We start from the raw sequence: 14,393 nt of genomic DNA on the forward strand, positions 1-14,393 counted from the left end.
GGGCCAGCACCACAGACAGCTGTACAGGGGCCCAGAACCCACCACAGCTTCCTCCCAGTTCATGGACATGCCCATGCCAGTGCCCTCCACCCAAGGCCCCAACTGGACCAAGGAGAAGACTGGTGACCTCCTGGCACTGTGGGGCAAGGCAGAAATACAGTGCCAGTTAGAGCAGGGTGGCCACTCTAACGTGCACACCTATGAGGCACTGTCAGGCCAGATGTGGAAGCATGGGCACAACTGGTCAGCATAGCTGTGCCCCATAAATGTCACGGTCTTACAGGCATAGTGGGTTGCCATGACTGACCACAATCATCAGTCCAGCTGTACCCGTAAAACCATGCCCTTTACGCAGCAACCGACAGCTGTTCTTGCACCCCAAGATCTAGCCCACAACCATTCTGTATACAGCAATATGGGCAGCCTGCCTGAGCCCTGGCACCTCTGGTGACAAGTCACTGGGGGAAGATGCCTTGGGCATCCAGTCACCTGTCCCATGCAGCTTCCCGGCTGCAGTTTCCACCAGCAGCTCAGGAAGCCCTGGCCAACACCTGCCTCACCAGCTCCACAGCCCAATAGCCAGTCACGAGGCACGACCAGTCACAACACTGCCAGCTGCTAGCAGCACCAGACCCTCCCTGGCAGGGGCACCGGCCAGGTTCCTGCACATGGAGTCCTGCAATCTGAGGACACCAGCTGCACACTGTTGCTGATAAGTAGGACTGTACTGAGCCATGAGCCATGCTATTAGGTCCAGCCATGTGGTAAGCCTCACAACGGGGGGAAGACATGCCCCACCCCAGCCCCCGCCTCTCACCCCCAGCCCTGGCCGCTGCCCCACCTTCCCTGACCAGCCCGCCTGCACACCCCTGGCCCTGGGTTCCCCCGCCAGAGGACACAGACAGGTGAGACACAGCACAGAACTTTACTGACTAGCTCATGCCCCCACAGCTAGACAGGCACAGGCGTCTCACCTGCTGAGGAGCACATTGATGCTGGCAGATAAGTCTTCCTCAGCAGCAGGAACCAGAGACATGTAGCGCAGCCACAGGTAGCCCTCCAAGCAATGGCAGAGGTTGCAGGGCAGCCTAGGCTTGCCCCTCACCCCATCATAGCTCATGGTCCCATACCAGGTGCACAGGTGCACCTGGGGCACCATGAGGATTAGCATCAGCAGGGCACAGTAGGTCAGACACCCCTTGGTCCATGCAAACTGTTCATCACACACTGCCCAGGGCATGTGCAGCACGGGCACACTTGGGGCGCAGTGCAAGAATGGCAGGAAACTGGCCCCAGGGCACCTCCCTGGAGAGGCCCCCAGAGGGGACGGCAGGGGCATGGACAGCTCCTTGTCCCAGTTTTCCAGGAGCCCTGTGCCCCCCGAGCCCAGGTGTTGTGGACTAGGTGGCAGCCCAGCAGAGCGGTTAGCCTGCAGGAGAAAGGAGGGCATTAGGGTCTGGAGCAGCCTGGTGTGTTCTGCCCTGGGAATGGCACAGGGGAGGCAGGCTGCCTGCAGCCAGCACCCAGTGGCCCACTGACCTCGGAAAAGTGAGATGTTGCAAACTCTCACAAAAAGCTCATCTCATGACTCTATAGGTCGTGCAGCTGGACATAGGGAAGAGGCCACAACTGACAGAGAATACTATCCACAGCCACGGCACTGTGGATGAGCTGACTCCACCAGAGGTGCAGAATAGATTGCACTGTCCTCCTGCAGCAACTGGTGGCGGTGTTGGAGGAGCACACGGAGGATGCATGGGCCTGGTGGGCAGAGGACATCGCCTGTGAGGATGTGCAGGACCAGTGCAAAGAGGAACAGGACCAGGCTGAACAAGAGTTCCCAACACAGTTCATGGCCCTTGAGCATGAGCAGCTCTAGGTGCTGTGGAGGCAGAATGCCATTCTGGGCTGGGCAGTGCAGGCCACAGATGATGACTGCCAGGTCCTGGACACTGTTCTGGCCCTGACAGTCATCTTTGTGCTACCTGCTGCCCAGCTTTCTACCTGCATGTCTCCTGGCAGCCGCCTGCTGCCCTGCAGCAGGCCCCCAGTTGGGCCTGGGAGGAGGTCCCTCCAACCACCAGAAGCTCCTGGACCAGACCCCACAATCCAGCCCCCTCACCTGGGCCTGATGCTTGCCCCAGCTCCATAAAGGTGCAGAGCTAGAGCTGCTTGGAGCAGTGCCAGGACCACCAGCCAGCCCTGCTGGGCCTGGACTCTGCCTGCCAGATGGAGAGCCACCTGCACAAGGGGAGCACTGCCCACCATCACCCCTGGTAAAACCCCCCACCATGGCATCCGCATCCATGGGAGAACAGCCAGAGGCTGGGGTGCTGGGTGCCTGCCCCAAGCTCTGCCCCCTAGGTGCACGGTTCCCCACCCCAGGATAGTGCACAAAGGACACTGTACATAGTTTTCATGAAGAAGTTTTTGGGGTTTTTGTTTGTTTTTTTATTGTTGGTGGGTGGGTTGGGTAGTGGAGGGGCTCTGTTTGTTGAGGGGGAGTGGGGAGGGAGGGGATGCCTTGGTTGATGCGAGTGAAATAAAAACTTGCTCTTGTAAGGTATGTGTGCAGTGAGCATCTTGCTGGGGGAGGGCAAGGAGGATTGGGGGCCCCTGGCCAACAGTTCTGGCAAGCTAGAGAGCGGCCTGCAAGGGGAGATGGTCAGCCAGGGCCTCCCATACTCGGTGCCCCAGTCCCCATTAGTAGGTGCGCAGCTCTCCTGGGGCCTCAGCCTGAGGCCAGGTGATGCTCCCACTGCCAGAGGTCCTCTGCCCACCGCACCTCCACTGCACCTGCCCTGCCCAGACCTCACAGATGTTATGAAGCACACAGGCTGCTACAATGACACGGGGGAGATTGTCCTCAATGAACTCAAGGTAGGCGGTGAGGGTGTACCAGCAGCCCTCAAGCTGGCCAAAGAAGCACTCCACAAGGGCGTGGGTCTGGCCCAGGCACCAGTAAGTGGGCCTAGTGGGGATCCAGATGGCCAGTGTAGGGCTGCATCAGCCAAAGTAGGAGCAGGTAGGTAGGGTCCCCAATGAGGAGAAGCAGGACTATGACAGGGCCCAGCTGCAGGTCTAGCAGCCCCAGCAAAGCACCCACTCTCCACCCGTCCCACCCAGTCAGAACTCACGCACATGAATGTGCCATGGTGGTCCATGACTGCCTGCAGGACCACAGAATGAAATCCCCACTGGCTGTAGTAGGGCCGGTCTCCATGGGGCAGTCAGGGATGTGGGTCCCATCCAGGGCCCAGATACACTGGGGAAACCCCAGGGTATGGAACCTGCCACCACCTCCAGGGGGTCATGGACACAGAGCACTGTGTGCCCCAGCAAGTCCTGGAGGGCCCCACACACCTCCAAGATAGCTACCCTGGTGGTGGCCTTGCACATGGTAAACAGGTGTCTGACATACCAGAGGCTGGCGGGCATGGCCAGCTTCAGCAGGGCAAGGGCCAGGCGGGTGTCCGCAGGGAGGCCCAGGTGCATGCCACTATCCTGCCACTGCAAGTGGAGCTGGAGTTGCTGGAGGAGATCCTGGAAAATGGCCCAGTTTGGCCAGAATGAGTCCAGCCACTGCTCATCATCCCAGGTGTGCTGGACAGCATGCAGCCACCAGCCCTGGCTGGCATGGTGAGCCCAACCACAACAGGGCTGGAGGCCCAGGAGGGAAATGGTGGCCTTGGCAGTGGCATTCTGGAGCCCCCATCCATGTCCCTGCTGGCAGGAGTTGCTCAGTGGCAGTGGTGGCCCTAGGACAGCATGGTACAGGTAGACAGGCAGTTGCTGCATGTTGGGGAGCCAGGCAGGGCAAGATGGCCATGGGCCAGTACAGAGGCCACCAGAAGCCTGGAGTGCTGGTCATTGCTGCCAGGGACAGGAGCTGAAGCAGGCCTACTGCGGGAAGTCAGAGTAGTCAAGGAGAGAGCTGATGTGTGCCATCCCTACACTTGGCATGCTGCTCCTGGGCAAGGAAGAAGCTGGCCAGAGAGCAACCAGAGGGTCTGACTTTTAAAGAGGGCTGCTGGGGGCTGGCATCTGGAGCCTACAGCTCCCCCCAGTGGCAGCAGGGGCCCACTGAAGGGCTTCAGGATACTTGGTGCAAAGAGCAGCAAATCTTCTCCCTAATCCCTGCATGTGTAGATGCCTGCGTGAAAGCACTTATACCAAAGTAAACTTAGGCTGGATCAACGTATGTGTAGACATGCCTGCTCCGACTAAAATTAATGCCAAGTTACAAGTTACAGAATTTAATTGCTCCTCCAGCATAACTATTTTAAGAAAAATAAGTTGAAGACAGGACTTTTACAGGATCTTCCATAGCAAAAGGAAGATTCTGAGCAAAGGAGGTGAAGCAGATCACTTGAGTTGACTTGGGATATCGAGTCAGCAATGCATTCATGTTTTGAATCAGGCATTAAGAACAGACTTTTCACTTTGCTGAAGGACGTAGTACTGCAGAGGATTCAACTTACTGTCTAAGAAGTCACATATGGAAAACAGCCTTTTCAAGAGCCCTTTAAATCAAAATATGCGAAAACTAAAGTAGCCTGGCTTTGAAGAGTATAGGGCGTTAAATCCCCTTGGGCTGCTGCAAAGACTCATGGGGAAATATTTTTAGAATAAAGTTATTAATCAGATCACATATCTATTTGCTTCCATGACTGGGCTTCAAACTAGGTGAGGTGTTTAAAAGCCCCAGTGTTGTATTAGCTCAGATTCTTGTGTGTGTATTGTTATTAATCATATTTAGTATGTCCCAGGACTAACCAAAACTAGGTGCCATTGTGCTGGGCCTTGTAGAGTCCCTACTCCACAGAGTTTACAGTCTAAATTGATTTAAGTCATTTGCCAGCATCCAGAAAGCCCCAGCTGAAGTACACAAGGACTATGCTTGAGATGTGAATTACCAGAATTGGCAAAAGAGCAGACCTATCAGAAGTGAGAAATATCCCAAAGAAAGTGGCAGTCTTTCAAGTTTTCTGGATTGTCAGAAGTTTATGCATGCATACAACCATGCTTCAGTTTGAGTATGCAATTTTAAGAGTTACTGATTAAACAGCAAAAAATTGTAGATGAGAAAGAATGATTAAATGCAGTAATTCTTTCCCTTTTCTTCATCATTAGAGTTTTAGTACTGGAACAGCCCATCATGTCTTTTCTATCTGGCCACCAAACTAGCTTTATGGTGGCATTAATCAGCCCTTCTTGAAGGTTAAATGAGTCTAGTAGATCAGGTTTGTTTAACTGGCAGTCCATGAGCTGCATGGAGTCCTAAGGGGTTAACATTCAGACCCTGGGCTCCCCCCAGCTGCCACTACCTCCACCACTTCAGTGACTGGAGTGACCAGGCTCCCACTCCTTTTGGCTTCTGCTTTCTGCCTCGTCTTGGGGCTGTGTAGTAGGCACGTGCAACAGAGGGAAATCCAAGCTGCCCATAGCACAAAAGAGGGGCCCTGTACACAAGAGAGTCTGTGCCATCTGGGCTATGCGAGTGGCAGGGGAAGAGACACGCTGCCCAAGCAGTGTGCATGTGGCGAGAGAAAGCTGGGCGCCCAGGTCAGCAGGAGGAATGTCAGGGATCTACAGCCCGAGTGAAGTGTGGCCCCCACCATCCAGAAAATGAATAGCCCTGTAGTAGATTATCCTTATTCTCCTTGATCTCCTGCTTTTCACATTCCTCTCCAGTCCCTCTGGAGCTTCACTTAACCAAACATTCCTTAAATGCTTCTTAGGTTCCTTGTGTAACAAAAATAGTAGCACTGAGCACTGATATAATTCTTCATAGGATGAAAAAGTTGTAAATATATCCCAATCAAATCTTCTTCATTTCTGCCCTATTCTCTTAGTATTTTCACATTCCAACCATGGCTTTCTCCGTCTCCTAAGTCTTCCACTCGTATTTGCTCCCAGCGCTTTCCTTATACCCCTGACTTAATCATACCTCCTTTCTGAGGTCACCAGTATTTTCTCCCTCACCCATTTTCCTATCAGTTAACATTCACATCTTGCTTGTTCCCTTAGCTTGCAAACTAAGTCTCACTTTCCTCCCATCCTCTCCACAAATACAGGGCCTCCTCTGTCTCCAGGGAGATGGTTTGTCCATCATTTGGTTGAAAGGATAAATTCTCATTCTGAACTGTGACACTTTTCTTGAGATAGCTGGGCAACACATCTCACCTATGTTTCTTGTACACAAAAGGAAAAAAAATAAAAAACTTGCACATCATAATTGTATTAGTACATATAAGTCTTTCTGTACCAAAAAAGTTTTTACTTAGTAAATGGAAAAGTACATCAGGAAGAAATAAGAAGGAACTATATGCTGAAAGAAAACATGACTAACTTGAAAGAGAACAAACTGTTTGTGATATTAAGAAAAAAAAACTAATTAAAGAAATAACTACATTGATTTAAAATATACAGCACTAGTTATATACCTAGCAAACTTGAAGTTTGCTATAAATGTTTTATTTAAAGCAGCTGCTTTCTGCAAAGTACAATGCATATATTCCTCAATTGTGTAACCCATGAAATAAAAGGGATAGAGTTCTCAAAATAATTTATCAGCCATTGAAAAGGTCATTCCCCTTAAGCAATTAAAGAACAAATGTAAAAACCGGGGCTGGCAGTGTTAATCACAACAGAATCCCTAGGAAGGCACAGACTGAATTCAAGAGACTTGGCACTGCTGTGTTGGCATTATTCCTTCAGGAAAGAAAAGACCAACTCATCTCCAAGAAACTCTTTACTGTCCCTAAAAATTCACAGGCCAGAAGACATATTTCAAGATGGTAATTTACAGCTAAAACCCTGATTAAAAGGGGTAATTTAGACATATGGCAATAAAGATAGCAGTACCCAGTTGTATCAACCAGCACCAGAAACATTTTTAGCATCTTTTTTTGTCTTTTCCCTTTCCTCAGAAGTGTATATCTTCCAGTTTGGTTTATCTCTTATGCCCAGGCAGTGGATTTAAAGTTTTTGAATTGCAAAGCAGCACCGAAAATGTTTTCAGGAGATTCTCAGGCTCACAACCTTGGAAACTCACAATTCCTTCAATGCAGATGGATTATAATTATACAAAAGTCTTGTGAACTTTCTAAGCAGCAAAGAAAACAAAGCGTTCAACTTGCCTCATAATAACTTCGCACAGCATTGCAAAATGCTTCATCTGCTACAATTTGTGTCTCTCCATTCAGGAAGAGCTGGAAACGCTCCTTTAGTATTTGTAATTGCTGCTTGTTGAGCTGTGAGGGATAAAAAAAAGTAAAGGCAGTTAGCCTCCAAGTGAAAATGTTTGCCAACATTACATTACAACAGCATCTTTTTTGAGTATATGGACTAGAAAAGAGCTAGCTCCTCAAAGCACTGGCCCTCAATACACTGGCCAAGTACAACTGGCAAGGAGAAAGAGGCAGGGTGCAGCAGGTCTTAGACACCCACTACAACATCTGAGGCTTAACTTGCAACAGGCAGTGGTGGTTATTCCCACACATACTTGTAGTGATGACAATGGGAACAGAAGTGGATTCAGGATTTTGCAAGGTGGGTTTAGAAGCAGCAATAGGTATGGCAGGAGTGACTGCAGCCTTTGCTTCCAGCCCCCTCCTTTCTCCCACCGCTCCCCACCACACTGGGGTAGGCAGACCATGCTACAGCGGTAGCAGTGGGGGATTTTAAGTCCCTAAAGCAGGTAGAACTCACACCACCACCTCCTCCCTGCTAATGGATACATCCCCTCCTCTCTACCTGCTGCTGCTGTCCCTACTGTCTTGGGGGCAACGGGAGCTCCAGAGTTGCTTCAGCAGGGCTACATGGGGCCTGGGCTCAGTCTGGGGCAATGGCAGTGATGGTGGTTTGGCAGGTTCCCCCTCCCCAAACCTCCTCATGGACTGGTGCTGAAACATCGCAGGGGGAGGGAACCAGGCAGGGAGGGGGAACCCACCTGCTGTCACTGCTTCTGCCCCTGGCTGTGCCCAGCCCCAGTGCAGCCCAGCTGGAGTGGGACAGGAAATCCCTTTTCCCCTCGGGACAGAAGTAGGCTAGGGAGGGGAATGGGTGGCGAGGGGGGTAGAGATGTTCCTTTGAGCAAGGGAGGAATTGCTCCCCTCCATTCCCTCTTTGGGGACTGGGGCTGCTGCTCCTGCCACATGGTCAGAAAGGGCCATTGCACTCCCTCTGGATCCACTCCTGAATGGGAATATATTTGTGGGAGCAGGGGAAAGAGGGAACACCATAGCAGTCTGCAGCACAAAAGATGCCTTTCTGAAAAAGTAGTTCCAGCTTTAAAAGGCTGAAATTTAACCAAGCAACCTTTATATTTTAGGACAGACCCATGAACTACTATGCAATTTTTTTCCAAGAAGTTTGCCTATAGAAAACTGGTTCCTGCCAGCCATTTTTTTCCTGCTAGTGCACAGGGCAGGCCAAGGAATAGTGCGGAACACAGGAAATGCGATGTTCTCCGATATACCCTGAACTCAGATGAAGCAAGTGTTGTACAGTAAAGATATGCTTTAAATAATTGCTTTGTAACTACAGAGATGAAGCCATTTGTACGGGCCTTTCACCCCTTACAATCAGTTTTTATCAGGTTACCCGCTAGAAGATCTTCGGTGGTACAATCACAAGAAAGGAAAAAAAATCCTGATAGTTGCATACAGCCCAAAAGAGGACTCTGTTTTCAAAGGACTCATGGGCTCATGTAGAATTGACCCATAGATAAAGCAGTCATGGAATACTATAATCCTCAGCTGCAAGGGATTCCACATGGATGGATGTGAGTTCCAAAATGTCTTTGAGGTTATCTCACATGGGAAAAGTTAGAATGGGACATCTCAAAATAGGAGTACAAACATTTACAATATTCAGATTTTTGGGGGTTTCATGTAGTCATTTCAAATAGTGGCATCATATTAAGCTTTTAAGGGTAAAACTGAGAAATTTATTTATCCTATTTTTAATTCTACAAGTTAATCTGAAGTTTTACCAGGCTAGACTTTGACTGAAATGTCTAACAACACTGTATGACAGGACATTTATTTAAAAAAGTAATTTTAATATAATTTTAAAAGCATTTTAATATCATATTTTAATACAAACCAGCCATATTTTTCCACTCTAAACAAATATGCTGTTTCCAGAAATACTAAATGGAGAAAGAGGTAAGCATTTAAAAACACTTCATAAAAATCAGTTTAACTTGTTAACACTGCTAATAAAAAAGTTACTGTAAATAGAAAAAGAACAAACTTTTCTGCAGTGTCACTGGCACAGTCATTGTGAGGTCAATGGTTTTTAAAATATTGTAATTGAAAGAAATGAACTTGATTAAACTGACAGTCTATTTTAGAGAGAGTTTTTTTCTTTTTTTAAACCCTATTATAGTACCAGTGGGAATTTTAAATCCCTTTATGATAGATGAGGTATAAGCTGCAGCACAAAATTCCTCAAATATTTAACAGGCTCCATAACTTGCATGCTAAACCTGTAGCACTTTGCTGCAATATTCACCTCCAAATTGCATCTAAAAGCCAAATGTGCTATTTGCTATCCTTCCATTAGAGAGACAACACAAACTTCGCTAATATGTGAATCTCTAAATAGGATAAACCCTGAAAGGGCAGTGATGTATAGAAATTAAGAAGCACCACTGGAAAAGCTACAGAGCTATGCAATACAACCAAAGAAAAGTAACAGTTATCAGCGCTACCCCTTTCCAGGGCTGTCAGCAGGGGAGGGAGGAGAAAGGGAGCATCATGGAGCTGCTGGCTGGATTTTGCAGAGCCGGCATCGGAGAAAAAGGTGCGGTAGAATGGAGCCCCCTTGGATTGGGCCCCCCTGACTTGTGTAAGCGCCCTAAGTGATTATCAGTATATGAACTTCAGCAGATGTCAAAGCAAACAAAGACCACTGGGGGAAGGAGGTTCAACACAGACTTAAAGTTTACTACTGAAGGTTTTTCTACCTGCAGTGCATGGTTTCACCCCACATACACTGCTGATTAACAAAAATATTCATCATGTGACTCAATAGTAGTACTCCATTCACCCATCGTAAAAAAATATCATAAATTGAAATACGTTCCTCAAACTAACTCTCTTACCTCACACACAGGTGGTGTTAAGAGATTCAACAGAATCTCATATCAAATTCTAATATATGAAAAACAACCTCCCTGGTTTCCTCTAATATTATGCATAACCTTTCAAAATTTTTCCTAAGCAAACTGAAAGAAGCTGAAATGTATGAAAATACAAAGCATAAGTTATGTTTATTTGAATGTAAATTAATGCATGTTGTACTGTTTTGCAAGGATTTAAGATAGTTATCTGTTTTCACAGACAATATGCCACCATTGCTAAACAAACAGCTTGTCTGTTCTACAGAATATTCAGATCTGTTACTAAAACTTGTGCGCTTTCTGCCAAAACAATTATGAAATTGTTTGTCATGCATACAAACTTTATTCTTTAGCTGCATTTCCTGCTTTCTAACTACATATCAAACAAAATGTTATGAATGAAGCCTTGTAATATACATTTGTTTCTGGCTTTATCAGGTCTCTGTTTATAAAAGGCAATCCAACATGTTATGCAAAAAACATTTTTTAAGGGGAAAAAAAAAGGAGTTAATGAATGCCAAAGCAATGTATTAATACTTTAGGTGGCAGTTTTAAAGGCTTACCAGCATTTGAGCATTGTGGGGTTTTGTTTCGCGAAGGGAGGATTGATTTGGGGGTTATTTAGTTGAGTTATCCAAGTTATTTGTACTTTTAATGGGGAAATTAAAAAAATTAAAAAGAATTGTTCTTAAGTGAATGAACTGTTATTTCCACTCTGTGGGTTGTCTGTTTGTTGTAAGCTGTTCTGAGCCCTTTAGAGAGAGTGGAATATAAATCTAAAAAATAAATAATGTAACTAAATTAGAAAAATTATAAAGCATCCTTTTAGCACTGAGACTAGCATATTTCAATAAATGTTAATAGCTCATCTTGCAAGCAGAGATGTAATTGAACCAGATGCCAAAAAACATAATTTATATTATTCCACAGTGTAATGTAAATCCTTTGCCACAGTACATACCTCAGAAAACTGAGGTTTCTGTATGCTTCACTGTACTTCTCGTGTCCTATTTCAAGATGCTAACTTACATGTATAAATGAACATAATCACAAGCTTTAAAAATATATATATAACAAAGAATGGCAGTGAGAGACAGGCAGAAAAGAGGAGAGACATAAGTGATAGAAACCAGAGAAAGAAAAGATTAAGGAGAAAGAAATTGGGATTTTTTTAAAAATCTCTTCTTTGTCAATGTAGACATGTACTATTAAACCTTCTTCGCTTTAATAAATGGCAAACATAATGGTTGTGTATTCATGTCACTCCCACACAAGTGCTTCAAACTTTACTAAAATTTTTGTTTTGTTTTGTTTTTACTTTTTTCCCCATGAGAGCATAGATAAACCTGGAAGGGAGGGATGGGGAGGAGTGCATTTTTAGGAGGCTGAGCAAAATATCCCCCTTCTGGTTGCTGCTCCAATGTTCCACACCAGCAATTCTCAAACAGGGTGTCGCAGCACCACCACCACCACTTGCCAGTTTGTACATGGGGTATAATCTGTGTAGAGTGATGCAGGTTTTCTTAAATGAGATGTTTTAGAAGAATATACCATACTTGCAAATTTGAAAAACTTTGCCTTTGGTATGAGTCATGGGCGACTAGTGCCTCCTGAGTGCCAGCAGCCAGACAGCGACCGGGCGGTGGTGGGGTGCCACCATGGCCAATCGAGATGACCTGGAGGCATAAGCGGGGCACCCAGAAGGAAGTGCCAGCGGTGCTTCTCCTGGCACCCCCACTCCCCAGCCAGCACTCACAGGGTGGGGCACCAGTGCTCCCACCTGCCTCACCACTATGCCCAAGCAGGGAGCACTGGCTGTCAGGGGGTGCACATGCACCCCCTACGCATCGCCACTGGTATGAATACAGCTGTATTGCATCGTTGTTGTTTTTATCAATTGCTATACATGTCTGTGTGTTTCACAAACCTTAGGGGTCCCTCTCAGGATGCTGCACGCAACAGCACTGTTGGGTGTGCAAATACCTACACATGATTCCCCAGGTAAACCCAGAAATTTCAAATAGGAATCCATAGTGCTAGAAACATTCTGACTTGCTGTGGTCTGAGCTCTTTGTAACAGAGTTCTATTATTTTTCCATGGTGAAAAATGAATGAAAGCTAAGAGCTGGCTTTTTCCAAGGGGTGCTCCGAGTCTAACAAGGGATGATTCGAGACTAAAAAGGCTGAGAACGACTGTTCCATATCAATCAGAACTCCGTGGCACAGGATAGGAAGAAAGGATGGGTGAAACCAAGCAGCCAAGTGTGACCATCTGCCTGGATGATCACAAACATATCATTTCTTCAAAAGTGCAGTTAACCCTCTCCCTGATTTCATCCCACTTTTCACATCAAGTTCAATCTCTCTGTCCTGTCTTGCAAGCGTTTATACGAATTGACTCCAATGCAGCCTTCTGCTTTTCTGTCACCTTCCCTCTACTCAAGCCACACAGCACACATCCACAGTACAGATGATCTCACCATTAGTATCCAATATCTTCTTTTCCTCCTACCTGAAACAGTTTCATAGTTGGTAGGGATGGAAGGGACCTAAGCAGATCTAGTCTGACCCCCTGCCATGGGCAGGAAAGGATGCTGGGGTCAAACAACCCCAGCTAGGTGGCTGTCTCGCCTCTTTTTGAAGACCCCCAGGGTAGGGGCAAGCACCACTTCCCTTGGAAGCTGGTTCCAGATCCTAGCCACCCTGACTGTGAGGTAGTGCCTCCTGATATCTAGCCTGAATCTACTCTCAGTTAACTTATGGCCGTTGTTCCTTGTTACCCCTGGTAGTGCTCAGGGGAACGGCAACTCTCCCATTGCCTGCTGGTCCCCCTTGGCAAGTTTACAGGAGGCCACCATATCCCCTCTCAGCCTTCTTTTGTGGAGGCTGAACAGGTTCAGGTCCCTTAGCCTGTCCTCATAGGGCCTGCCTCCTGCCCCCGATAATGCGAGTGGCTCTCCTCTGGACCCTCTCCATGTTGCCCACACCCCTCTTGAAGTGCGGCACCCAGAACTGGACGCAGTACTCCAACTGCGGCCTGACCAATGTCACAGAGGGGGAGGATCACCTCCTTGGACCTGCTAGTGATGCATCTATGGATGCATGACAAAGTGCAGTTAGCCTTCCTGACCACATCCCCACATTGGCATCCTATGTTCATCTTGGAATCAATAGTGTTTCCAAGATCCTTCTCCACCTCTAATGCTGTCATAGGCAACCGAAAAATTCTTTATCCCCCACAACCCCAAAATATTAAAATAAAATACAGATATAGATAGATAGATATTTTACTATTTTGGGGATATATATATCAGGGAATTAACAAGAGATATATATAATAGTAAAACTTCAGAGACTAGTCGCATAGCTTCTATCATAAACTACTCTCTTTGCTTTAGCTCTACATTGCTTAACTTGCATTTCAGCTACTTGGAGCATGGACCTTGTCCTTACATTTCTCTGTACAATAACTAATATACTGTAAACATTACACACAATGGTTAAGTACAGACAGTCAAAAAACAGGCTGAATCGATTCAATCTTTACAGGTCAGTCTAAACTGCATATAGACTGGACCAAGAAGCAAGTGAACAGAAATGTAGTCACATGCCTGCAGAGATTGGCTCAGCCCAGAAGCTGGGGGGCGCTACAGCATGCCTCCCAGCCACTGTTGAAGGGAAGGGAGGACAAAAGTCTTTCAAGTCCTCTGCTCAAGCAGAGGGGGTATGGGCCAGGCCTAGGGCCAGCATGCTGAGGCCAGGGAGAAGAGGGCTTTAAACTCCCCTCCCTGACCCATATGGGACCTTAGCCTGGATCTGTCCGGGGGTGGCTGCCCCTGCCAGGCTAAGGTCCCATGTGGGTTGGGGAGGGGAGTTTAAAGCCCTCTTCTCCCTGGCCTCAGCATGCTAAAAGGAGGAAAGAGAGGGGCAGTTTAAACAGCATACCTGGCCCACAGGGGAAGGAGTAGGGCAGCCCCTGCCAGTCTTTTGCCTGCTTGCATCCTGTTGGGGGGGCACTCCCTGCCAGTCTTTTGCACCACTTACCTTGAGTGGAGAATGGGGGTGTAGCCATGCCCCAGCCAGGGCTCACACACTGAGGTAGGGAGGGGGTTTAACCCCACTCCCAGTCCTGCACAGGACCCCAGCCAGAATTTGATGGGGGCAGCCCCTGCCAGACTTTTGCCCCCACATCTTGAGCAGAGAGTTGGGTGCCTGGCCAGACCCCAGCCCTGGCACTCGGGGGGGGGGGGGGGGGGGGAGG

General features: G+C 47.6%; 1 protein-coding gene across 1 annotated transcript in view; it reads right to left on the reverse strand.

Annotated features, from left to right (window-relative positions):
* CADPS2 (calcium dependent secretion activator 2) overlaps window positions 1-14,393 on the reverse strand; it is a 794,189-nt gene that overhangs the window by 631,734 nt on the left and 148,062 nt on the right. Inside the window, exon 2 of the mRNA XM_019509247.1 lies at window positions 7,143-7,256. Within this exon, the coding sequence (XP_019364792.1) occupies window positions 7,143-7,256 (114 nt within the window). The remainder of the gene's footprint in view (window positions 1-7,142; window positions 7,257-14,393) is intronic.

This window comes from Gavialis gangeticus, unplaced genomic scaffold (assembly GCF_001723915.1).
Source record: "Gavialis gangeticus isolate Ggan-Ray unplaced genomic scaffold, GavGan_comp1, whole genome shotgun sequence".
NCBI classification, from domain to species: Eukaryota; Metazoa; Chordata; order Crocodylia; family Gavialidae; genus Gavialis; species Gavialis gangeticus.